The sequence below is a fragment of the Carassius auratus genome, chromosome 27, assembly GCF_003368295.1.
Source record: "Carassius auratus strain Wakin chromosome 27, ASM336829v1, whole genome shotgun sequence".
NCBI classification, from domain to species: Eukaryota; Metazoa; Chordata; class Actinopteri; order Cypriniformes; family Cyprinidae; genus Carassius; species Carassius auratus.
The window spans coordinates 20,129,780-20,154,695 of NC_039269.1; the positions used below are offsets into that span (position 1 = coordinate 20,129,780).

The 24,916-nt window shown below is 36.4% G+C and overlaps 1 protein-coding gene across 1 annotated transcript; it reads right to left on the reverse strand.

The window, feature by feature from the left end:
* Nucleotides 1-14,117: 14,117 nt before the first annotated feature.
* dusp12 (dual specificity phosphatase 12) lies at nucleotides 14,118-16,228 on the reverse strand. Its single transcript, XM_026206464.1, has 7 exons — nucleotides 16,172-16,228; nucleotides 15,599-15,867; nucleotides 15,255-15,368; nucleotides 15,052-15,170; nucleotides 14,843-14,930; nucleotides 14,584-14,764; nucleotides 14,118-14,297 (listed from the first exon to the last, which is right to left on the reverse strand). The coding sequence occupies exons 2-7, from the start codon at nucleotides 15,859-15,861 to the stop codon at nucleotides 14,148-14,150; spliced, it is 915 nt and encodes a 304-aa protein (XP_026062249.1). The 5' UTR covers nucleotides 15,862-15,867; nucleotides 16,172-16,228; the 3' UTR covers nucleotides 14,118-14,147.
* Nucleotides 16,229-24,916: the final 8,688 nt, after the last annotated feature.

Consider the following 24,916-nt stretch of genomic DNA (forward strand, 5'->3'; position numbering starts at 1 on the left):
AGAAAAAATCTCTGCATGTAGAGCCTCCTCTGAGAGATCTCTGGCTCTAAAAGAAGATAATTTGTCAGACTGATGATTGTCTGACATGGAAAGCTCTAATAGTCTGATTAAAAGGAGGCATCTTCTATCTGATAGTAGTGAAAGAGTTCTGCTGGCCAGCTGTGTGACACGTCACCGGTATCTACCGCATGAATGCATGATTTTGCCATATATTACAGTTACGTGCCTGCTGCGGGGCCCATGGGAATGTTTAGCACGGATGGGAGTGTTTCTCATGCCCTGTCTGTGATTTGAAGAACCACATGTGCATACGATTTTATTTTCTCTCGGCTCCTACCCTCATCCAAGTTGAATGGAAAAGGTGACGTTTATGCTGATTAAAAGATCCTTAAAAGAGCCATTAGATGCTACATGCAATTTTGCTTATTGTTTGAACTAAAATATGTGTTGGCAGTGTGTGTACACAACCACCCTGTAACAATAAAAAATCCACCCAGTGCTTTTTATGAATTCATCTACTACAATCTTTACCCCTTTATCAAATCGAGTCGATCTCTGATGCCTGTCTTTGTGACATCACACAGACAGGCCCCTCCCACGATAGTTTGATTGACAGTAGCGTTTCAGCACAGACTGGACTGACGTCTTATCTTAGACCCGCCCTGAGTGAGCTGTCATCAGTCCGCCATTGTTTCTCTGCTGGAGCAGATGTAGAAAAGAATGTCTTCTAATAGAATGTTCTGTTGTTGGATGAAATAATGAACATAGCCGTCGTCATTTACTCCTGACATCTGAGCTGCTGAAGACGCAGTGGATTACATTTGTTTTTGAAGAGAATGCACCCCCGATCCACCTAAATGTGTCTATATTTGTGCGAATCATTCGTGGTCCAGCTTCACCAATGGGAAAAGTGAGTATAAGGTTTTTTTTAATGAATCTTTGCAAATCACCTTTTCTAATAATGTGCTAATTAGCAAGTTTCACGATAAATGTGGCTAAAGTAAACAGTCTCTTGGAGAGTAGCTTCGAAAAAGAGGGGCGGGGTCAGCAGAGCTCATTAACATTTAAAGGAAAATGCTACATAACAGCATTACGCAACCACTGAGAAATTTTAACGAAACTATGCTACAGACTATCCATTAATACTCGAAATGGTCATATCAACTTGTGGAAAAATGGGTATCTGATGACCCCTTTAAGGCAGAAACAAGCTAAACCTCTGTGTTTAACAGAGCATTTCATTGAGCTCAATGGGGTGTTATAGTTGAAGACCACTAAAACTTTGATGTTTGTTATAGTCATTTACAGGGTAAACTCTAGCTGTAAACTTTAGCTATAAGGAATTCATACTATACCAACTTGGAAAGACTTAACTTGGATGAGGTAAGAATGCAGTAAATGTCAAATGTTTAATTCACACAATATTAATTTGAAATGATGATGTTTCATTAACAGCTGGCTAACTGTCGTTAATACAGCTTAAACTAGAACTTACATCACTCAGGGTATTCATGCACATATAAATAAATCTATATAAAATGAATTTTAATGTTCATTTTAATAAAATGTTTTCATGTTTTGATAAATTTAGATTTTGCCTGTAAATGTTAATTTTATATTCAAAGTAATAGTCCACCCAAAAATAAAATTTTGCTAAAAAAAAGTACTCACCCTTTAGGCCTTTTAAGATGTAGAAGAGTTTGTTCCAGTGGTTCCTCTGCAGTGAATGGGTGCCGTCAGAATGAGACTCCGATAAAAACATTACAATAATCTAAACAAGTAACCTACATGACTACAGTCCATCAGTTATCATCTTGTTATTGTTAAGCAAAAAGCTTATTGAAAGCAAATTATAATTTTTGTGTTATTATGCAATACATTTTTAATTATATGATTAATTATATGATTTTAATATATTTATATACATCATTTTATATAACAATTGTTTTATAATTATACCACACATAAAAAAATCAGCTGTTGGTGCTTGTGTTCTGATGCCTTGAACTTTGGTGCTTTTACTGCCTACACAAAAATAAATAAAAATAATAATCATAGAGAACAAAATGTTTAACGTTAGAAGATCATACAGTATTATTTACAAGACAATGCAAGACACATTTTGTGACTTTAGAAGGCATGACTATAAACAATAAGTCTGGCTGCAGTTGCATAAACTGCTATGGCTAGTCTTGTGAGTCTTTTTAATGAATTATTTTTTTTACCTTAAGACGATTCATAAAGATTTTAATTTAGTTTCATAGAAACAGATTGGTTGAATTTGAATCTGACAATTGAGAAACCTAAAAACCAGGCCAAAAAGGCTTCCCTGCAGTTCAGAGAACATGAGATGAGACTGGCAGATGATGTCATTACTCTAGAGTGATCTGTTTACTGCTGTTTGACAGCATGCTTATTTATTCTCCAGTGTACAGAGAGCTGTCCTCATATGCTCTCAACAGTCCTAAAAAAAAACACATCAAAATAATAAAAGGGTTCCAAAGAAAAATGGATCCAAAACTAAGCGGATCAGCATAACCACACTCCTGTTAAAGTTTCTTCAACAATACAATCAACGGCAAAGAATTGCACAATACCTGTAAAATTTAGCTCCACTGTTGACATTTCAAACAATGTGGTTTTGAGCTACAGATTTCATTGTTATAATGAATAAACTATGCAGAAATGTGTATACTTATAAACTGTGGAGGAAGGAGTTTCGGGATGAAATCTAAAAAAAAAAAAAAAAAAAGCAATGAGCCAAGATGACCTTGGGACTTAAAAAATGCTATCATTGAGATTCCTGTACAGTATGAAGGTCTGCGGTGGGCTGTGGAGTAATTTTGTGCCGGCAGGGAGCAGCTCTACAGCAGAAGTGCTGCCAAAACTAGAAAGCTGGGCCATAACTCAGAGACAGACTCGCACTGGTTACATAAGCAGGTTCTGCTTTAATGTGTTCTGCACACTCCACTTCTCCATCACCTGCATTCACACAGACCAACTGCATTACAATCTTCATATGTCACCCAGACGCCCACCAAATGCATCCCCGGCGATTAGTACACAGAGATTTACTGAATGTGCTGAGAGAAGAAGGGGAAAAACTGCTTTAAGATTAGGGATCCTTAAAAGGGCTGCTGTGAAAAGATTTCACAACCGGTTAAACTCATGAAATTATATATTATACTCAGTATACATATTAATATAATGCAAAAACATATAATATATATATATATATATATATATATATATATATATATATATATATATATATATATATATATATATATATATATAATTTATTTATTGTTTCCTGTGGATCATATCAGTTAAAAGGTATGTGTGTCTATAGAGGTGTACCATAAGTCAGGTTCTGTCTGGTGTTTTCTGCTCTGTTTTGGATGAGCATTAGGTCCAGGAACAGAATGCAGTGCAGGGTATAGTTTCAGAGAAACCCCATTAGGGAAATGAATGCACAGACAAAACACATGCACAGACGTTTAACCTGTTCAAATAATTCTGCATATGTTCATATGGGGACAATAAGGTTTGAGCCTGAGAGTCTGTTAATAAAAAGTCAACTGTTGAGGGCTCAGCAACATTCATATTTTATCAGTTATCAGTATATCACAATTTTCTTATTAATTAGTAAATTATAAGGTGTAAAATGAGTTAACCATGTTTTTTGACTATGATTACCCTCACACTTTGAGTTTGCTATAATTAATCTGTAAATACACTTTTTTATGTGAAAACAATAAGAAAACAAAATATGTAACAAAGATTTTTCAGCATGACTTTTTCATTGATGATGTGTTAATTACCTTCATTAGTTTAATACTGATAATCTAATACTGCAAATTACAGAAACACTTTATTTGAAGGTGTCCTTCTTACACGTTATATGTACTATTATAATAACAATAAACAGATTTCGAAACATCATACACTTACCGACTTTACTTAAAGAGGAAAAACTGTCCATCATACACTAAACGACCGATAACAACAAACTCACACATATGCTTTGTTGTTAGGAAATGCATGGCAAATGAAAACAATGTGTTTTCTAAAACTGGCTCAAAATATCAACCATGTTTGATATCCTCTTTCTGGATGGAATCATAGTCTGAAGCTGAAAATTCCAGTCTTAAGCTTGACAACTAAAGTCTGGAATACACTACCCAATTTTTTGCACCAATTTTCTGCCAATTTACTGTCTGAAGAAGTTAAAGCAGGTTGCCGAAATTTTAAAGTGCATTTTAAAAGTTGTGTTGTGCATTTAAGCTTTTAAGGTCATCTTTAAAACTAGACTACTGCCACTTTTCAGTAACTTTAAAGGACCCTGAAAGACAAGAAGCAACACCAGAAGACATTCACAACATCTGCTCTTGTTGTACATATAGATTCATGCAAGGAGTCACACAAGTCCACAAAGTCACATGACTGACCTTGTTTGAAGTAATCATTAACACTCTTCTATTTGACTGGGGTACTTAACAAAACTTCAAATGGTAAACTCTACAGGGATTTGTTAATAAGCAAATACTTGGCAGTTAGGGATGAGAGCAAACAACAGCACTTGTCGATCAGCAGCACAGCCAGGAAAAGCTTACAGTGCATTCGTTCTCTCATTGTAGTTTATTTAACAAACACTGGAGATGGATTGGAATGGAAGTGGCAGATTAGTTGACGTCTCAGCATTCCGGGTTCCGAGAAGCCTGAGCGCATGGAAAGTCAGAGCGGCCCAGAATGACGGTGGGCCAACTTTCCAGAGCATTCATCAAAAAACTGCTGTTTCAAAGGTGGCTTTTCCCCACATTTGTGAGGAGAAAGAAATGAAAATATGAATTTAACTCGAGCAGTTTTTTCATGGAACAATGCGCGACATGCAGCATTGAGTATCGCTCATTCAATCACATCACGTCTGGAGCAGACTATCAAGAAACGAAAGTCAGACTTGTTTGGACTTCTCTCAGGGTTTCCACTATTTTCGAGACATTATATTCCAGGACATTTATGTAACTAAAGAGATTTAGAATTAGCATTTCTTGTAGAGAAACCACAGAAATCTTTGCTTGTGGAAAAACAGATGTTTTTGTGCAAATCACCTGAGCTGCCATGTGATCAATCACTCTGGAATAGCTTGAAAATTACATCATGATGATGGCATCACAAGAACACACTAGTCAATGGAAATGCACTCAAAACTAGGAGATTATAGCTTGTAATTAGCTCTTAAACAGTTCAGCAGATTAAATACATAAAATGCATATAATATAATTTGTTGCTTTTTTTTTGTTGTTGTTGTTGTTGGATTGTTAGATTAGATAGACAGTTTTTGATCATGTTGCATATCAAACATTATATGTTAAGAGCCCTCTGAAACAGAATCAGACACTGGTAAAACATCTACGATAATTTAATTAAATTATGTTGTTTGCACTAAAAGAAAACACATGCAAACAATCAAGCTGCATTAAAAAGTTCCTGGCTTATTTTAGCAATGAATGTTGCATCAGTGACAGAATTCCAAAGGTTGTATAGGTTCTTTTCATGTGGTCAGTATTTTCAGTCAGGGGGTCTGGGCTTGATGCAAAAGGCTCCTGTTGACTGGATGATTACAAGAGACTTGAAAAATAAAGCAATGCACAAATTAAAATCAGTGCCTGTAAAGCAGGATAACTGTGACTGACAGGCGGTTTCAACACTGTTTACCGAATCTGAGCCTCCTGTATGATCAGAAACACATGCATGAAGTGAGATATTTACATAAAAAGCCTTTTGCATTTCAGAATTAATAAATAAACAAAATAAAAATAAAAATCAGTGTGGGTTTGAAGTCGAAGCAAGTTGGTTATTTAAGTTCCCTAACGATACTTCACTTGTACTGTATCTTGCTTAAGATGCTATGGGAAAAAAAACATTTCTCCGATGACTCCTCCCCTCGCACTCTCCCGCTTCCTTCTTCTAACGAACCTGTGAGGAAAAAGCAACGGAGCAGAGGAATTTGGCACTCGGAAACAATTCGGCACTCGGCTGACCCCCCCATGTGCATTACTCTCTCCTCATAGAGAAGTTTCTCCCGTCCTCTTCGCTCAGGTTGACAAACGTCCCTCTGTGGCTGCGAGTGATCTGGTTTCATTTGGTGGACGACAGCATGTCTTTGGTGGCTTTAGATGTGGAGGAGCTGTCAGGCTAGTCTCACGACTTTGCCACCCCAGCCATTTGCACAGCCCAGTGCAGCCAGCACTGGCATTGATGCCGAACTGTTCCGCGTCCTGTCCCTGCAGCCCCGTGGCACATGCCCCTGAGACGAGACCTCGTCAGAACAATATGGCATCCCCAACCAGAGCTGTGGGCTATGAACATTTGGCTTTTCGATGGGAGCCTGCGTACCTTTTCGAGAGCGTGCTAAATACAATCTCCCAGGCAAGGGGACATGCTACGAGATTACTCAATGTCCTTTAATGGTCTGTCTTCTCCACCTGGTGTACAGCCCGCAGCGCAAACCCAATTTCCTGCAACATGTCTTTGATATTGTCATTCATGCAAGAGCTGTTAGATAAGGGCTGTTCCCCTTCTATACTTAAGGTCTATGTAGCAGCCATAGCAGCCTCTCACGCTCTTATAGCTGGCCAGTCAGTGGGCAAGAACAGCCTAGTTGTTTGATTTTTGAAGGGTTCTAGGAGGCTCAACCTGCCTCGCCCCATTACCATCACTTCACGTGATCTGCCCACGGTGTTGAGGGCTCTGAAGACCCCTCCCTTTGGGCATCTACAGTCTGTTGACCTTCGTTCCCTGACACTAAAAAGTGCAAGTTAGTAAAAAGTATTGAGAATTGCGTCCCATTCAGGCAGACAGAAGAGATCTTTTTATGCTTCGGTGGATGCACCAAGGGTCTCCTGTCATGAAGCAGAGACTTTCCAAATGCGTGGTGTGTGAGAAGGTAGGATCTACAGAGAATGGTCAAAGTGATGCAAATACATGTACATATTAGTGTTGAACTTGAAGCAGCACTAAGCATACCGATCGGTGTATAACATCAAAGTACTGTGAGAGTGATTCATGAGCACAAGAAGCAGTTTGCTCTCTAGATACTCTCACAGTACTTTGTCATACAACAATTGGTCTGCGCAGCACAAACAAAGCCAAAATGTGGATATTTTAGGCAATATAGAAATCCTGGATGTGCCCTGGAAAAATGGCACATTTGGTCACCCTATTGGGCCTACAATGCCCCATAGGAGTAAGAGCCTGGGCTTGGTCTAGCGGTGTGTCCATTGCAAAGATTTGTGCCAATTGCATTCTTCCTGTACGCTCTTGTCCTTCATTGATTTCCGAGGCTGTACAAAATTATCTTGGGACGATTACTCAAGGCTGGGCTGACCTCTAGGAGTTACACTGTAATATTTTTAAAGGCTTCAATCTAAGGAGAAAAATGGCATCTTGCTTAAGACATAGCGTCTTAAGCAAGATGCAGTATTCATTCCCATACAGTACCTGAAAAAAAGGGTACATTACATTCAGCAGACACTTTTATCCAAAGCAACTTACTGTGCATTCAGGCTGTACATTTTTTAGCAGTACAGTATGTGTGTCCCCTGGGAAAATATCCCACAACCTTTTGCGCTGCTAACGCAATGTTCTACCACTGAGCCACAAGAACACATTAATAACTGAGTACATTTCATGTTGTCATTTTCCACTCGCCACTCTCTAACACAAATACAATGTGGCAAATCTCCAAACTGACCCTGAAAACTGTGGCAAGACAGCAGCTAAATCTCATGCAGCTGGTTATTGCCTATGTCGGTATTTGCTTCGCAGAATATATCAGAATACCGGTATATTAATATATGAAACTGGACATTTTGTGAATAGACAAACTACTATAATCCGATCGACACATGGTTTGATGAGTTACAGAACCATTCTAGGAACATGTCAAAGATAGCAGTATATTAAATCCAAACACGTGCAGTGAATTATGTTCTAGCTGCTGCTGCCCACTGTACAGCACAGCTGTGAAAAACAACACCTAACAAACAGCTGCAGCAATGGAAAGAATGACATATACAATCATTAATTGTATCTTAATTATTATTCAGAAATCATTCTAATGTGTTGATTTGGTGCTCAAGAAACATTTCTTATTACCTTAATAATAGGAATATTTATAGTATACTTAATATTTCTGTGTAAACTATGTTAATTTATTTGAAATATAAATCTTCTTTAAACAAATCTTACACTTTCTTGTCACTTTTATCATCTATTTAATGTCCCATTTGCTGAGTAGCATTAACAGCGTTGATTTCGTTAAAGAAAAACAAACTTACTGACTTCAAATTTTGTCTCTATATATAGAACTTTTCAATACTCCCATAACTGGACGTAAATTTTATTATGGAGTGAACTTTGAGAGGGGTTTTTTTTCACCAGTGAATGAACAGGAAATGGAAAACCCAGAGTGGACAGATTACACAACACATTAGGAGGGGAGGCCAAATTGCTGGTGCTCCAAATCATTCACATCGCTTTCGTGCATTGAGGAAAAAGAAAAGAGCATCTTAAATATTCAACTCTTTCCAAGCATCATAATCCATCATTTATATGACCAGTGCTTCAGTGGTCCTCACCGTCCTGTCCATCTATTTACTTACACAAAGGAAAAAGTCAAAAGAGAATGTCTTCAGTGTCCTCCTGTGGCAGAAAAACCCCAGTCAGCTCATCTTCAGAGCTGCTCTGGGGTCAGTTTGTGTAGGCTATCTAATAGCATTGGCTTTAAAGCAGTTTGGGTTCCAACCATAATGTTGAATTTGGTTTCCAAAGAAACCTTTTCCAATCTGGGAGCACGGCCATCTGTGAGGTCTGTAGAGAAGGGGAAAAAAACCTTGCTGGAATTGGAATAAAGGACTGATATCTATGAGAAAAAGCCTGTGCAATTATGATCGGCAAAAAAAAAAAAAAAAAAATTCTTCCCAATATGTAAATATGGCAAAGATGGAGACAGGGACCTTATTCTTCAAATGCTTCTGTAAACACTGAAACAAGCGCAACATCCTAATGATATGAAATTAACATGTTGTAATAGATTAATATTTATACGTTGTCCAAGTCATAATTGCATTTTAATTTGAGGTTGTGCACGTTTGCAGATGTATTTTTTCTTCTGTGCTTTAGTTAATGCAGCAAAGCTCTTTCAAAAACCGAGCCTCAGTTGAACACACATTGCAAAACCTCACACATATCCTCTTAATGGCAGCACAAGTTTCTTAAATATTAGAGTCTGAGGCTCTCCAGTGACCTGAAAAGTAATTTGTACAGGGTGTCTCCTGAGCCTTCTCCACAAATGTCAGATAGCCAAATGTTTAAACACATCTGCACTTTAAAAGGGGTGAAACAGTTTATAAGACCACCCTGAGGAACCCCTTTTTCCACATACATTCTGTCTGGTTTGATAACTGAATCAATTATGCACAATAACTAACTAAACCAATAGAAATGTCACAACCACAGTTTAAAATCTGTGACAGAAGAAAATCCTTTCTTTAGAAGAGAGAATTACTGTACTTCAGGGCTTTCACTTCAACCTCCTCTATAACCACAGCAACAAATCTGTGTTTTAAAGAGTACGATGCTGTAAATTCTGGGGGAGACAAGAGGATCTGAGTTTCATTTTCATTGACCACATCCTCCATTAAAGATCAAACAGCTCTAAAATTAACATAGCCTGCCAGTTTTCACTCAAATTACATGAATGAGCATTAGTGTGTTATCAATTTTGCTGAACTGTATTACTGTATTTGTTCAAATAAACACCACACTCTAAATACTTTTATTTAGCAAGGACACATTCAATTGATTAAACTGTCATTGATGACATCTATAATGTAACAAAAGATTTATATTTCAAATAAATAATGTTGCTTTAAAAACTTTCTAACAATCAATGAATCCTGAAAAAAAATGAAGTAAGCAAAATTAAAGGTGCACACCTTTAATATAACTGAAATGTTTCTTGAGCACTAATTCAGCATATTAGAATAGAAATTCTGCCTTGCAATCATAGGATTAATTTACATTTCAAAATAAATATAATTACATTACATTACATTTAATTGTTTATCTTTTCAAATGTTATCCTGGTGAACAAACAATACTTGAAAATGTGACAATATTTAAATGACTGAACTGTGAAACGTGCATACCTGCACGACTGATCACAAAGGAAGGAAGAACTATAGTCCTTAGATGTTTCAAATAAAAGAAGGTTCTCGTGCCAGATAATGCTAAAGATAGCAGGCGGATCAACTGTAAAATATGTGCTTTGATTTCATTTTATGCAGCTGCTTTGTGGCCACTTACAGTATGTGTGTTTGGTTGACAGAGGCATATTTCATTACTGTGACATTTCTGAAGGGGAGCATTTGGAGACGTGGCAAGAGGTCTATCCCCTGACAGGAACTAAAACTAGTCCAAGGGTAATTCAGTTAAGACAGTGTTTTATGCTTTGTTGTTGATTTAGACTGCAAAAGAGAGCTGGCTGGAGACGCATGGACAACATGAAATGTGTTGGACATATCTGTATATATTAAAATGTTAAAGGACTAGCCTTTTCATAAAAAATGCACTCAGGTTTGCAGTCAACATGACTTGAAGAATTCACCCATATATGAAAAGTTGGTTTATAGAAAACTTACAGTTTGTACTGTAGGTATGAATACAGATGGATATTAAAATTATTATAGATCAATATGAAAATCTTTTTTAAGACAAGGACAGAACTTATTAGGCTACTCACTTCTTTTTACACTTCAGAGATAAATTAAAGAGAAAATACAAATGTTAGTATGTATAATTTATGTATATAAAATGTATATAAAATGTTACACCTACTTTGAAACTGTAATCGTTCTGTTCAGTAATGTTTTAGTTTGCATTGACTTTTTTCTATTAGTTCTCTCCTTATTGTCATGACCCTTTGTGACAATTACCTAAATAATCATCTAAACAATATTTAACTAAAAACTATAATTAAAAATAATCAACATCTCTGAATAATTCAAAGATGTTAAATTCCAGCTGCATTCGAATGATTTTTCTGCAGCCTAATTGTTTGTGCAGGCCAATTTAATGGGCCCAGATGTTGTGTGAGCAGTGAAGTCCATCCAAGTTGCTCATCATCTGATCCATACAAATGTTTGGTTTACTCTGCTGTTATATGCAAATGCTGTTATATTATATTCATAGATCTGAAGGAAGCAGGGAAACTGTCTACTACTTGTTTACTTCATGAACTAATTTGAGAAAATAAATACTTGCATGTTAATTATTTTCAAATGTAAAACTGCATTATGCGCTATCATGCACATCTGTATCATTTAAAGCTGCAGTTGGTAACTTTTGTAAAAAATTATTTTTTTACATATTTGTAAAACCGGTCATTATGTCCTGACAGTAGAATGTGAGACAGATAATCTGTAAAAAAAAAAAAAAAAAAAAGTACATAAAAAAATAAAAGTACAAAAAAAAAAATTTCAAACTCCTCTGGCTCCTCCCAGTGGTCCTATTGCCATTTGCAGAAATACACCGCTCCCGGTAAGAAAACAACCAATCAGAGCTGCGGTCTGTAACTTTTTTTTGTGTTCAAAGTATACAAAATGTATATAATAAGCGAGTACACCATGAATCCATTTTCCAAACCGTGTTTTTAGACTGTCCTGAATCACTAGGGACTATTTTAGATTGCTTCACCGCGGTGGAGTAACCCAGTACCTTTGTGATTCTTCATAGACAGAAACAGAGAGAAGTAATTCCGGCTACGATGTTCTTCCGCAAGACGCAAGCAGTTCTGTTTATTAACCGCTAGAGCGTCAAAAGTTACTGACTGCAGCTTTAATTTATTAGTAAAACAATTTTAAAGGTATATTTGCCCCAAAATTTAGATTTCCTTTCTTCTAACACAAAGATATTCAAAACAAAGTTTCTTGTCTTAGTTTTATTTAGTTTGAACAGCTGTTTTTATCCAAAGTCATGGGTTCCTAAATAACAAAATCAATGGAAAGTTGATGTTTAAAGCAATGATTATATTTATTTAACATGCTGTAGCACATTAGCTTCTTCTATTGATTTTAAATCAATTTTTTAAAGAAATAATTTATATTGGGACACAGAGTAGGCCTAATAAAGGTAAACACAGCATCTTCACTTTATTTTGCTTCAGTCTCACATACCCAGCCAATAGCAATTTTACAATTTAGGTAAAACTGTCTGTACCATTTGTAAGAACACCATCTTTTCTTATTTCCAGATGTATGGCATGTCTGTAAAGGCTGTTATTTACACTAACTGCTTTTGAAAGGAAAGTATAAACAAAAAACGTGTATTTTAGGCCAAATTGCTACTATTGAAAAGGTCAAGACTGTCACACAAAAGTGCTTGATTACAGCTTTAAGCAGGTCTTTGAACCAATCAGATGCCTAGCCTTTCCACACCTCCATCTCAGCTCTAAACAAGAGCCTGACTCCAACATCAATGAGGAGTGGGTCGACATAAGCACATTTTCCTTTTTAGTTTCTGTGATCTCAGCATACCACATATATCCCTGCCAAACGTTTATTTGATTACATTAATATTTAAATGTTCTTGACAAAGCAAAAACAACTGCAAATATTGTGTTAGGATATTTCATTTTGAGGAGTTGCATTCAGTTTCATTCGCAGCTCCACTATTCCTGAAATCCAGCTCGTCTCTCTTACGCACATACGCAGCAGGTGGCTCTTCACTCCACACTTCACAGAAAGAGTTCAGGTCATTACATGGAGGATATGACCCTTATAAACACAACAGGATCTCACAATTCAGTGCCATAACCACCCACAGTGTCACTCAGACTCCCTCAATAAACATCATATGAACATCTATGAACTGAGAGGAAACCACGTGGTCATGAATCTGTATTAGTGCTACATTTCATACAAATACACAGTAGCCTACATGACATCCAATAGGGGAACTAAATTCTGTGTGGCACCGCAAATAAATAAATAAATAAATAAATATTTTCAGTAGATTAAACAAGTCAGAAGTCAAGTTGGTTACAGAGATTATTAATACAGTAGTACATTAATACCGTACTCTAGTATCTAGTACTCCTAACCAAGTCAAATAATCGCATTTACATTAAATGAGGTTCATGTCATCTGTAACGCCTTTGTAAACCAGAACTAATTCTCCTTTGTCCGTCTCCAGTATTTTGAATATTGCGCAAAATGTATGAAAACTGCGCAGTATCTGACGCCACCTACTGGATGAAAAAACTATTTTTGCAGCACATTAGAGAGCTTTTTGTGAGAACCAGGCTAATATTTACAGTATGAATGTAAAAGTTAGCTAAATTAACCATAAAACATCTAACTGACCCCAAACTTTGAAAGATAAAGAACCTATATCCTGACTACTATTCAAAGTTTTGAGGTCAGTTAACCCCCCCCCCCCCCAGGGAACATTACATATATTTTAAGTAACATTGATGAAGTGACATCAAATGAATAAAAGTAACAGTAATCAATTCAAAGTCAATTATGTTACAAGAGATTTCTATTTAAAAATGGTGTTGTTTTGAAATGTATATTCATTAAAGTTTCCACAAAAATATTATTCAGCTCAATAGTTTGCAAAAATAATGTTAGAATGACTTCAGAAGAATCACATGACACTGACGTCTGGAGTAATGACTGCTACAAATTCAGCTTTGCCATCACAGGAATAAATGACGTGAAAATATATTAAAATAGAAAATTATTTTAATATATTAAAATATAAAACAAAAGTTATTGTTATAATCTAACACACTATTAATATTTTTTTATCAAATAAATGGTGAGCCTAAAGAAGACAAAAAAAGTCTAAAATTAAAAAAAACGTACAAAATATTACTGCATTTTTTTTTTTAACTATAACAGACAAAATATTACAAATGCTTATATAATAAACTTTCTAGAAAAGTATGGTTCAAAGTAAAGCACGGGGCTTTTACACTAGATTTATAACATAGAGAATATTTCTATCTACTATTTAAACTGAAAATACTAGCAATAAGAAGCGATTCTGAGCATATAATACAGATCTTTATTTGCGGGTCATTTGAGTGCTGGCGTACTGATGTGTTTGATTTCATCCACTCGGTTCTTGTGCATCTGGAAGGCCGGTGTCACCCAGCGCCCACACGAACACTGTTCACCATACCAGTTAAAGGAGCCCAGCTTTGAGCTGCACTTAGGACACAAAAGCTGCAAGAGAGATTTTGCAAAAGCTTTTACTTTGAAATATAATTTTTAAAGAAACAAAATTGTATGCAAATGCATTGCACAGCAACTACAATCTGTAGCCCTCCTAGCACAGAAAATCATGCAGTCTCTCTTACTTTTTAATTTATCAATATTAAATGTAACCCTTAATCTTTAACAATAATGAAAGAATACTTGGAAAAAGTATTAAACAAATGGACACAATGTTTTGATAGTTCTTTTTAATTGTGTGTGCAGATGTGTGAAGCAGTGAGGAACTACAGTATACCTGTCCATCCATAACACCTAGTAAGGCTGGCTCCATCCATTGCACTGGCTCTATAAAATAAGATGTGCATTGTCTCTGATCTTCACTAGCACTCGCAATCCTCGTCTTCTTATGAGAGAACGCAGAAGCTCCACTTCCCACACTGTGACTGAGAATGCTGGAGTGACGGAAAAGTGTGCGTCTGTTGGGACCAAAGACATCAGCAGGTTATGACTTGAGTCATTATCATAAATTCAAAATATGCATGAACAGCATTTACCTGCACTTTCGACATCTGTACACAGCTTCTGCATTCTGGGTTTGTGCAGGGTCAACAGCAAAGACATCTTTTGGCATATTCTGGAGTTCTGAATTGATCAAAATATACTGCCTTTAAAGGAGCCCTGGTAAGCTTCTTTCAATAGTGTATTCAGTTAACTTATAACGGTGTAGAAAACTAAATGACAAAGAAGGAAATCATGTACATACCTGGATATTTCTCTGTAATTTTCTTCAATCTAAACTGTTTATATAAGGGATTTGTGGTGTCTACTTTACAATCCATTAATTCATAAAGTGCCAGCTGGTCCATAAATTCTTCATTCATTCTGAGAAAATGAGTGGAATGCTCTTCAATCATAATGTTCTCACAAATTTTTTCTTTTAAAGGATAAATAATGAAAAACACTTACTTGACGTCTGGTTTTAAGTTTTGGAGTTTAGTGTATGCATCCTGTAAATTCAGATGCTGTGTTTTCATCAGGTAAGCAGTCACCACAGCAGCACTTCTACTTTGCCCTACATGGCTGCAAAAATAATAATAACATGTCAAATAAAATAAAAAAATCTGAATTCCAGTTACTTAAAATTCAACAAAATAATATATTTATATAAACAGTTTAACAAATACATAAATCAACATTTTATCCCACTTGTAATTATCTGAATGTATATTAACTAATGTACTATTGGGTGTTATATATCACAGTGTTTCTTCATATTATTCATTAAAGTTCATATCAATTACTAATCCTACCAATGCACAAGAACTGCTGATGATCTGGATTCAGAGTGTGTGCTGAGAGCATCACATATGAAGCTGACACATTCATCCAGTCTGCTCAGGAGATCTGTGGAGGCATCATCCAGAGCTCGGACAAATTTGGTGTGAAATCCAGGGACAGCAGGTTCCTCAGAGTCAACGGTGAGGATGTGTGTTACTCCTGCATCTATCAGGCTCTGAGCGTCCTTCAGATCGGACACACACCCGATGTACAGCCCAGACCCTACTCCAATCATAGTTTACTGGGAAAACACACAAACACCTTTCATATCAGTGCATGGAGAGAAGACGTGACGGTAGATAAACTCATTAAATAGACAAGCTCATGTGAAATAGACCAGAGTAACGTTATATGAAATAATGCACATGAATACGTAAGTCTTTAGGCTTAGCCGCATTTCTGCTTATAACTTCTTCATTTTCTGGGCTATATAAGTTTTGTCCAAAATCATAACAGAAGCTGTAGATTTTATTTATTCAAAAGCATTTTGTCTGCAGCTCTTCTTAAGATGGCTTAGGTGTAAACATCAACGCTATTGAACTCACGTGCCAATTGCTGTCAAGAAAGAGGTCCAGTAAAATAAAACGTCCGCGAGAAACAAAGTGAATTTGTTAGTTCCGGACAGAACGTTGTTATTATTGAGGCTTCATCATGCCTCTAGAGGGCGTTACTTCTAAATAAAGACTTTGTTTATATTTCAATATTGAAAAACGTGATATGATTTGGTATGAAAATGTTTGTCTCGTAATTCTTGTCAATTAGGTTTTTTTTTTTAAGCTAAATTTAGGCTAATAAAATTTATGTCTATGAGCTAAAATGCTAAAATCCTAAAATGTCTTTGAGCATTAAAAGACGGATATGCATGTTACATATTTTTTTTATAGAATTGAATTGAATTGAATTTCAATGTGAACACAAGCACATTACTTAGGTAAATGATGTATATATGTTTATTGTTCTAAATTTAAAAAGAATACCTAGAAACATGTACTCTTCGTCTGGCCTACAAGATATGCTCCATTTTTAGACAGACTGTTCAGCCAAGAGTTCCTCGAAAACACGAGAACAGGGTCTTGATATGAACCAAAGTCAGAATTTTACAAAAGCTGTACCTCACAATATTGCTATCTCAGGGATCTGCACTGTATAACTCTTTTGCATCCTGTCAAGTTTCCATGGTTCGGTCTAGACCTAGTTCTGCCCTTTTGGAAGACTTTTGGCTGTCCTGCTTGTGCCTAATGAAAGCCAGCACTATGACATTTAAACAAGAGTGAAGAGTCCAGTCCACTGCACCTCATGTCATGTCCAGCTCATGCTGTCACTTACATAAATGCTACAGCCAGCTTGTTCATGATAATTGTGTCTTATTTGAGCAATATTAGACTACAATGGGATAAGAAGCTTTCAGTGAGCCTGATGGTGGAGTGTTTATTCTATATGGCATCTTGATAAACACATAAACAAGTCACTGTACCATTACAGACCAGATGCCTTTGCTTTAATCTGACTTGTCCTCTCAGGACAAGTCCAACTTAGCCTCATATGGTCCCTCAGAATCCCTGTCCAACCTGTTGCACGTATGTCTTTCCTGGGATGTGCAACATTTGCACATTATCAACATAAAACCCAGACCAGCAGAAACACAAACACATATTGTTCTGTTTTTTCTTTTTTCTTCTTCTTCTTCTTTTGTCAGCAACTGTCATAAGATGATTAGTGTTATTGATTTTGGTAAGAGCAGCAGAATCTTCAGTTTGTCTAGACCCACAAAGGCAGATTTAGGATTAAGAGCTTAAAGCTACAGTATACAAGGAGCGATGCTTCCTAGAAAATGAACATCTGTGCGGACCTCAGCAAGCTTCAAGTTGTTCTTCTGCAATCTTCATGGTTGTTTAAATGCACCATTCATGGCTTTAAGAGTTACAAAACTTCTTTTGCTCTTGCAACAGGACATTGATAGGAAATGAATAGTACAGATCATTGCAGATCAAGTTCCTCTTTAAATGTATTTTCCATGAAGGAAATGTCATTTACGCTCAATGATCTTTCTAGAGGAAATCAAACTGTCTATATATAAATTTGTCTTTAGAAGAAATACTTAAATATTTGCGTTATCCTAAATTAAAGACTTATATTTTATACTTACTACATTATGCATGATCAACAACTTGCTTTGTAATAGCCTGTTGATTTCTTCACATGTTGTCCTTTTCAGAAATCTTTCTTTCTTTCTGTCTTTCTTTCTTTCTTTTTTTCTTTCTTTGGTTTGAGTAAGTTAAAGCAATCCATAGATTGAACTTTTAAGACCTTACAAACGTATAAAAGTTTAGATTAAAGGGATAAAATGAACATTCATGGACGATTTAGTCCCCCTCATGCCATCCAAGGTTTAGATGAGTTTGTGTCTTCATGGGAACATATTTGGAAAAATTATGCAAAACACCTCTGGCTCACCCAACCCAATGGATCCTCTGCAGTGAATGGGTACCATCAGAATGAACATCCAAACAGCTGATAAAAGCATCATAGTAATCCATAAGTAATCCACAGTATTATTATACCATAGTAATCCTCCATCATTCAACACATTCTGTAATGAAAAGCTGTTTGTTTGTAATAAACAAATCCATCAAGATGGTTTTAACTTCAAACCCTTGCTACAATGTCCTCTATAATATTGTTTTCTCCAGTTAAAAAGTCATCTGAACCAGGGGAGAAATGAGGAAATGTTATTAAGGATTATCAACTCATACAGTGGCCAGAATAGACTGGCCACTGTGTAAAGTTAAAAAAAGTCTTAATAATGCACAGTATTATTTTGTTTTTTACTTTTCAAAGTGTTAATTGATGGACTGCAGTCATGTGGATTTCTTTTGGATTATTTTGATGTTTTTATCAGCTGCTTGGACTCGTAAATACTTATTATAGCCTGCATTATCTTTCCTCAAATGCACCTGGCCTTGGCAGCCTGCTTGAAACTTCCCTGCAGTGCTCATGATTGTTATTCGTTCAAATGACTCTAGCAGAACTGAAGCAGAATGCATCAGAACATTAGCTCTTCTCAGCTGGCAGCCTAAGGCATGTGTGTTCTTAAGGCACAATTGATTTTGCCCTGTTGTTTCCTCTTTAAAGTTCACTCAGGGTAGCCTTACTTCAGCTGTTTCTATTTCAGTGCTTCAAGAAACGAGAGCCGCATTGCCAAGTGTGCTCCTGCATTTGCCTATGTTGATTAATAAACCATTGTGTATTTTTTAAACGCTCAGTCATTTCCTCTTTTCTATTTATATGCATATACATTTTTACTGACGCTGGAGAAAGTTTCTCATGATCATGCTGACAGAAGTGCTCACAAAATTTCACTTCGCAGTCACTTTTGAGTGATTGAGAAACGTTACAGATATTCTTTTCTGTAATTCTGTTTAGTTCAGTTTCAGTATTATTCTCAATGTTTTCAATATTTAAAAAAAACCTGTGGAGAAACATGCACTGTATTCTTGACTTTATACCTTTAACCTCTATTTTTAGATACCGATTTGCCGGTTTTACAATGGTTTCCATAAATACACTTCCCTTGATCCACATTTTATAGTTATCCCTTCTTTGTGTGTCTGCATGTTGGTTTAAGTGTTGATCAGTATGTCACAGGTCGCATCCCATGAGCTCCTCTGTCATTCGGCTTGAGTAAGATTTATGACGCACATCCTGTGCCGAAAGAGTAGCAAGACGCCACTCGTGAGGTAATGCTGGCAGTCCTTCCTGGAGGTCAACACCAGCTCCCTTGTTTAAGTCTTTCTCTCTCTTGGTCACAAAGTAGCTGGAGGATATTTGATATTATGGCCTTTGACATAATACTTTGGAATGATTTCTGAGCTGGAAGTTTAACCCAGTTTTCTGGGGATCAAATAGTTTTCATCAAAAGATCAAATTAATTTCAGAACTCCTTTGAATGATCAAAGTTTTCGTTTTTTCTTGCCTTAGACTTTCTTAAGTGTTTGAATGTTTTAATTTATATCCTGTAGAACTTAGTGTGCAACAGCATGTAGGCCCCTCATTAGACATCTGAAGGCCAGAGTTTACCAGTGCATGCAATAAATATAGTGATTAATTTTGCAATCATGTTTTTTTTTTTTTAACACAACTTGATTTAAAGCAGATTGGTGGAGTATTTATGGTCTGCACCAAAAAGAGGTTTCACATCCAAAAATGTGCCTTTGTGCTCAGAGATTAATGATCTGTGAGATTGATGATACATGGGGTGGTTTCACTCATGTGTGTGTTTTTGTGTGTGTGTGTGTGTGTGTGTGTGTGTGTGTGTGTGCTTGCGTGCGTGCATGGGCGTGGTTAGCGTATGGGGACTGATTAAAACATGAGGGGGCTCTGTTAATGAGTATATGACAGATGGAGAACCACCCCCCAAACACACACACACAATCTATGCTATGATATGATCAGTCGAGCAAAGAGGAAGGTTGTTTCTCAAACAGGTTTTCATTTCACACCATCAGATAAAAAGCTGACTTTAATTGCACGCAGAGTTTAAAGCAATAATCCTATCAACAGAAGTTATTGAGCAGCACTTTTGGTGTAATATTGATTATCACATCTAAGTTGCACGTGTCCTTCCTTTTCTTAAAATGTAAAGATCTGTGTTACAATGTGGCAATTGCAGTGGAAGTGAATGGGGCCAAAACATAAAGGTTGAAATTCTAAAAAGCACAGCCACAATATAATATGTGAGCCAAAAAGACGTTATTGTAAAAAGAAAAAAACCACCTTTCTAAAATCTTAATTTACAGCTTCATTGTTAATGTAACACCTAAAACCATTAATCTCTCATGACAGTAACTGTTCATTAAAATTAATTTATGAAATTCATAAGACAGTTGTTTTCTCATGAGACTGGGTTGCCTAAAACTTTCTTCCACAGAAGAAATAAACTTATACAAGTGCTTTCATAAAATCATTTTATATTTCTGCTTTTAATTTTAAAATTCTATTTGATCTTACCAGAGAATATTGAATATGTTGAAAATATTCAAGTTGGCTTGTTTTGCTCAGATTTACTTGTAATCATACAAGTATTATTGCACCAGTAAATCACATTATCAGTCAAGAAAGGCAAGTAGGGGTTTGATACTGATAAATATTGATTACTTTTGCATGGACAATCAGCTTTAAGATGCACATTTAAGACATTTGTGGCACATTTGTCAGGCTCTGTGCGTGTATTTGCCACATGGTGCCCCCAGACATGGGCTGTTGTGAGGGTGAGATGGCCAGACTGCTGGTCTCAGAGCAGTGACTGTTAGGTTAGGGGAGGACCGCTCTGCTTTTAACTGGTGATAGATGATTGCAAGGGTGAGGTCTCCGACACCCTGCAACTGAATGGTCCATTGGCAGCCATTGTTGTAGACAAACGGCAAGATAATCCCACAAGCCTTCCCTCAAATCTGCAGTGATTTAGAGCTTCTCTTAACCACCCGATCTCCTTTAATTTAATAATATTCCATTAGCCATGTAAAAGGCAATCACACCTATTTGCATTAAGAAAAGAAATTCACACCACACCTTTCATGGTTGCCATTCTCCACATTAGCGAAAGCAACAGGATTGAATGCATCACCGCAAATCATTACATCTCTCATGTTCACACTGAAATCTAATCCTCGTTCTTGTTACCCGCTTTTCAGCTCTAATATACTTTGCAGCTCAGGGCGATTGTAGTGCTCTTGAACATGTGGCTCCATTAGAGGGATAAAAGGGAGGTTGATAAATTGTCCTTTTAGTCGCTTTCTTTGACTCCACAAATTTACATTATCTAACAGGGAACAAATGAAAAGGCCCTGATTAGTGTGGAATGAGTTGGAAGAGAAGCCATTCATCTTTGTTAGCATCTCCCTGTGTTCTTTTATGTTGTGTTTTTACAAGGATGGGAGCCAGTGTGCTTTCCCCATTCGACAGCCCAGCTCATGGACTGACAGAGTGGTCATCACTAACACTCTCTCTCTCTCTCTCAGTGTCCCCCGAAACAGGAGTTCAACACTCTGAATGCTGGTGACTCCTGAATAACCTCCTGAGGTAGTGGAAGCTCACCCTTAAATGACCCCTCACTCTGAAGAGATCTTGGGGGGTGTTGAGGGGTCTTCATACCCTCTGGTAGCCTTGTGGGGACTGAGTACTTGGAATTTGGAGAATTTTTTTTTTTCCTTGTCCAAACTCACAAAGGCCATGGTCAGCAGATTTTGCACTAAGCAGTTTGTAGACAAAGTATATTATGATAATCCCCTGACCCAATAAAACTGCAGATTATAATGCTAATCTAAAATATTCACTTGGTGTTGAAAGGTTTAATGAATGCTGTTTAGTGTTTTTTTTTTTTACACAGTTAATAATTGTAGTATTTTTATTAGTATAAACCTTTTGTTTCGAATTTATATAATGAACTTTGCAAGGTATTTCATTCAAAAACTCCCTATTATATCTGATTGCTTTTAGTCCATATAGCCTGTATCTTAACTAATAGAAAACATTTAAATGAGCATTAAATCAAAGTGAATTTGCTTTATTGAAGCTACATTAATGTTACAGTGAGTTAAAGACACTAAAAATAAACAACTGGTGTGACAATTAAAAAAATGTAAAAAAAATTCTAGTAAATACTACAAATAATAACAAAGAAACAGCAGACTGAATGTGAAATTTGAAGTGTAAAGCCTGTTATAACATTTTCTTGTAAAACATACTTTAACTTATTTACAACTTAAATAGTGTATAATACAATAAATAAAAAGGATTATTATTTAGAAAATATGAAATATTAACACGTTTTTAAAACATTCATACAAAAACAAAAACAAAAAGAACAAATATTTAAAGACAAATTAGCTAGTATATGAGCACTGTGCATTAGCTACTGTATATTGCATATTACAAAAATAGCTTGCCTTATGGTATGATAGTTTACAAAAAAAAAAAAAGAACTGTATTTTTAATTTCCTGTGAATAATAAGAAAAAAACAACATGTCGCATGTACGTTTAATTTGGCAAATTGTACATCTTCAGGATGCTGTCATTGGGAGAGGTCTGGCCCTCGCCTCCCCCTCGGTGGGGCCCCAAGCGTGCGCAGCGAATCCTCAGTCAGCTCGCGGACAGCAGCGGGGAGATGCTGCCGTCCAGAACGACAACCCAAGACACTTTACGAGAAAATTGGACAGCTCTTTCACATTCGTCCAAACATGGATAATAACAACACATATCTGCATCTTAGTAAGTGTTTCGTAGTTTTATGTCTTTTTTTATTCCCGGAAGTCATGCTGCTTTTCTTTCCATGCCTCTATGTTTGAGTGCCCCCCGTGCCGTGTGTTATCTGAAGTACGGATTCTTCAGACGGACTTTGGACGGTATGCTCATAAATCGTACGTGCTTGAGTTATCGGCGTAGTCGTGTCATGTGTATTGACTTGGAACCAGTGCCAATGTTAAAAATCAGGTGATAAAGATTGTGCCTCTCAGTCAGGGTCAGGGGTTGGCACTTTAATTGCGGTTATGCAATTTATAGCTTTCCAGAGCGCCTCTCGTTAAACTGTTTGCTGTCGAGTAGTTATTAATGACTCTCATTTGGTATCTGGACAGCAGTGTGTCGTGGGTTATTTATTTGTTTATTTAGCAACAGTTTTGACTCTTTAGAAGGTGTATGAAATAACCCAAAGCTGTCGCGAACTGGATCAGCCATTCACGACGACTATTGAGGATCAGAACTGATATTTAACTACATGTGGGAAAATGTTTATTTATTTTTCTTTCCATGCAGCGAGACTTATAAACGTGCATCAAACTAAGAGGAAATTTGCGAGGAAAGGCTGTTGGATAGGTCTAATAGATCACCAGGATGCTCCGTTTTCTTCTTTAACTTAATCCAGGTTCATTAAGCATTAAGTAACGTTACACGTTGTGTTTGTGGCGTGTAGTTTAACCACCACGAGTGACAGGTTTAAAATAAAAAAAATAATATATAACAATTTATTTGTCGTCCAGCTATTGTAAAAATTACTTATTCCGAGTGTATTGAACTGAAATTAACTGTCAGCTAAACCTTACTGTATTTAATTCAGGTCTCTGAGGTGAACATATCTTTCTCACAAGCTAAGGGCCTGAGCTGATGCTTGTCACAGCACATAACATCTAGCCTGAAGTCATTTTGTTGCCTTCATTAACACCCTACTTGTTGTGTTTATTAATCTCACCCCATATGCTATTGTTATTCCGAGACAAATTGTGAAATATTAAATCTATTTTAAGATTTTATCAGGCACTCACCTAGTTGCACGCGCTCTAATAATGCCAGTCCCTGCCTCGAGCTGCGTAATTTGCGTTTTACGCTTGTCATTTCACGCACAGAGCATTTTCGAACTCACGGCCTCAACTGGGTCATGGTAAAAAAAAAAAAAAAAAAAAAAATTCATAACGTTTTTTATTATGTACATGTATAAATGTATAATTTATTAATGGTTTATTATATACTGTGGTTTTATATTATGTTCATAATAATATTAGCTTCAAAATCAACAAAAGAGCAATATGCAAGTGCTACAACAATTATAATAAATAAAAGAAAATAGAATAGAGAAGCTAGTCTTATTTTTTATTTTTTATTTATTTAAGAAAACAAGCAGTTTTAAACATATATGAGGGACACAATACACCATTAGAATGAATATGCAATAATATGCATAAGAAAATTATCATTAAAGAAGTGCATGCAAGCCAAGAGGACTACAGCTTCATATAATTTCTCTAAATTATCTCCAAAATCTGGAATGGACAAAGCATCGTATACATACATCTGATGACTCATGATTTTGTGTATACTGAAAGAGAAAGGCCCTTCAGCATTGTTGTAGCTGTGCGTTCAGCTCATGTTCCAGTAGTCAGTGAATAGAGTTCATGATGAACACACACAAGGCCAGTGTTGTGTCTTGGGTGTTTAAAGACCCTCTTCCTTGTGCTTGAGGTGGTCTCATTAGATAAATCTGCCGTATCCTATTCCACCTTCACTGTTGCAACTAAATGCAAGTTTTGCCCTTCTCATGCTGAGAAAAAAACCTAACAACCATTTCTAAGACTGACCCCTCATCTGTGTGTGTTTGGTGTTGAAAAAGTATGTAACGATTCAATATTTTATTGCATTTTACCTATAGCACAGTGCGAGTGGGGTTTGTTTCAGCATCATTTCTGTTGAGAGAATCCTTCACCATTGATAAAATCTATTGCGATTGGGATCAGTATACATT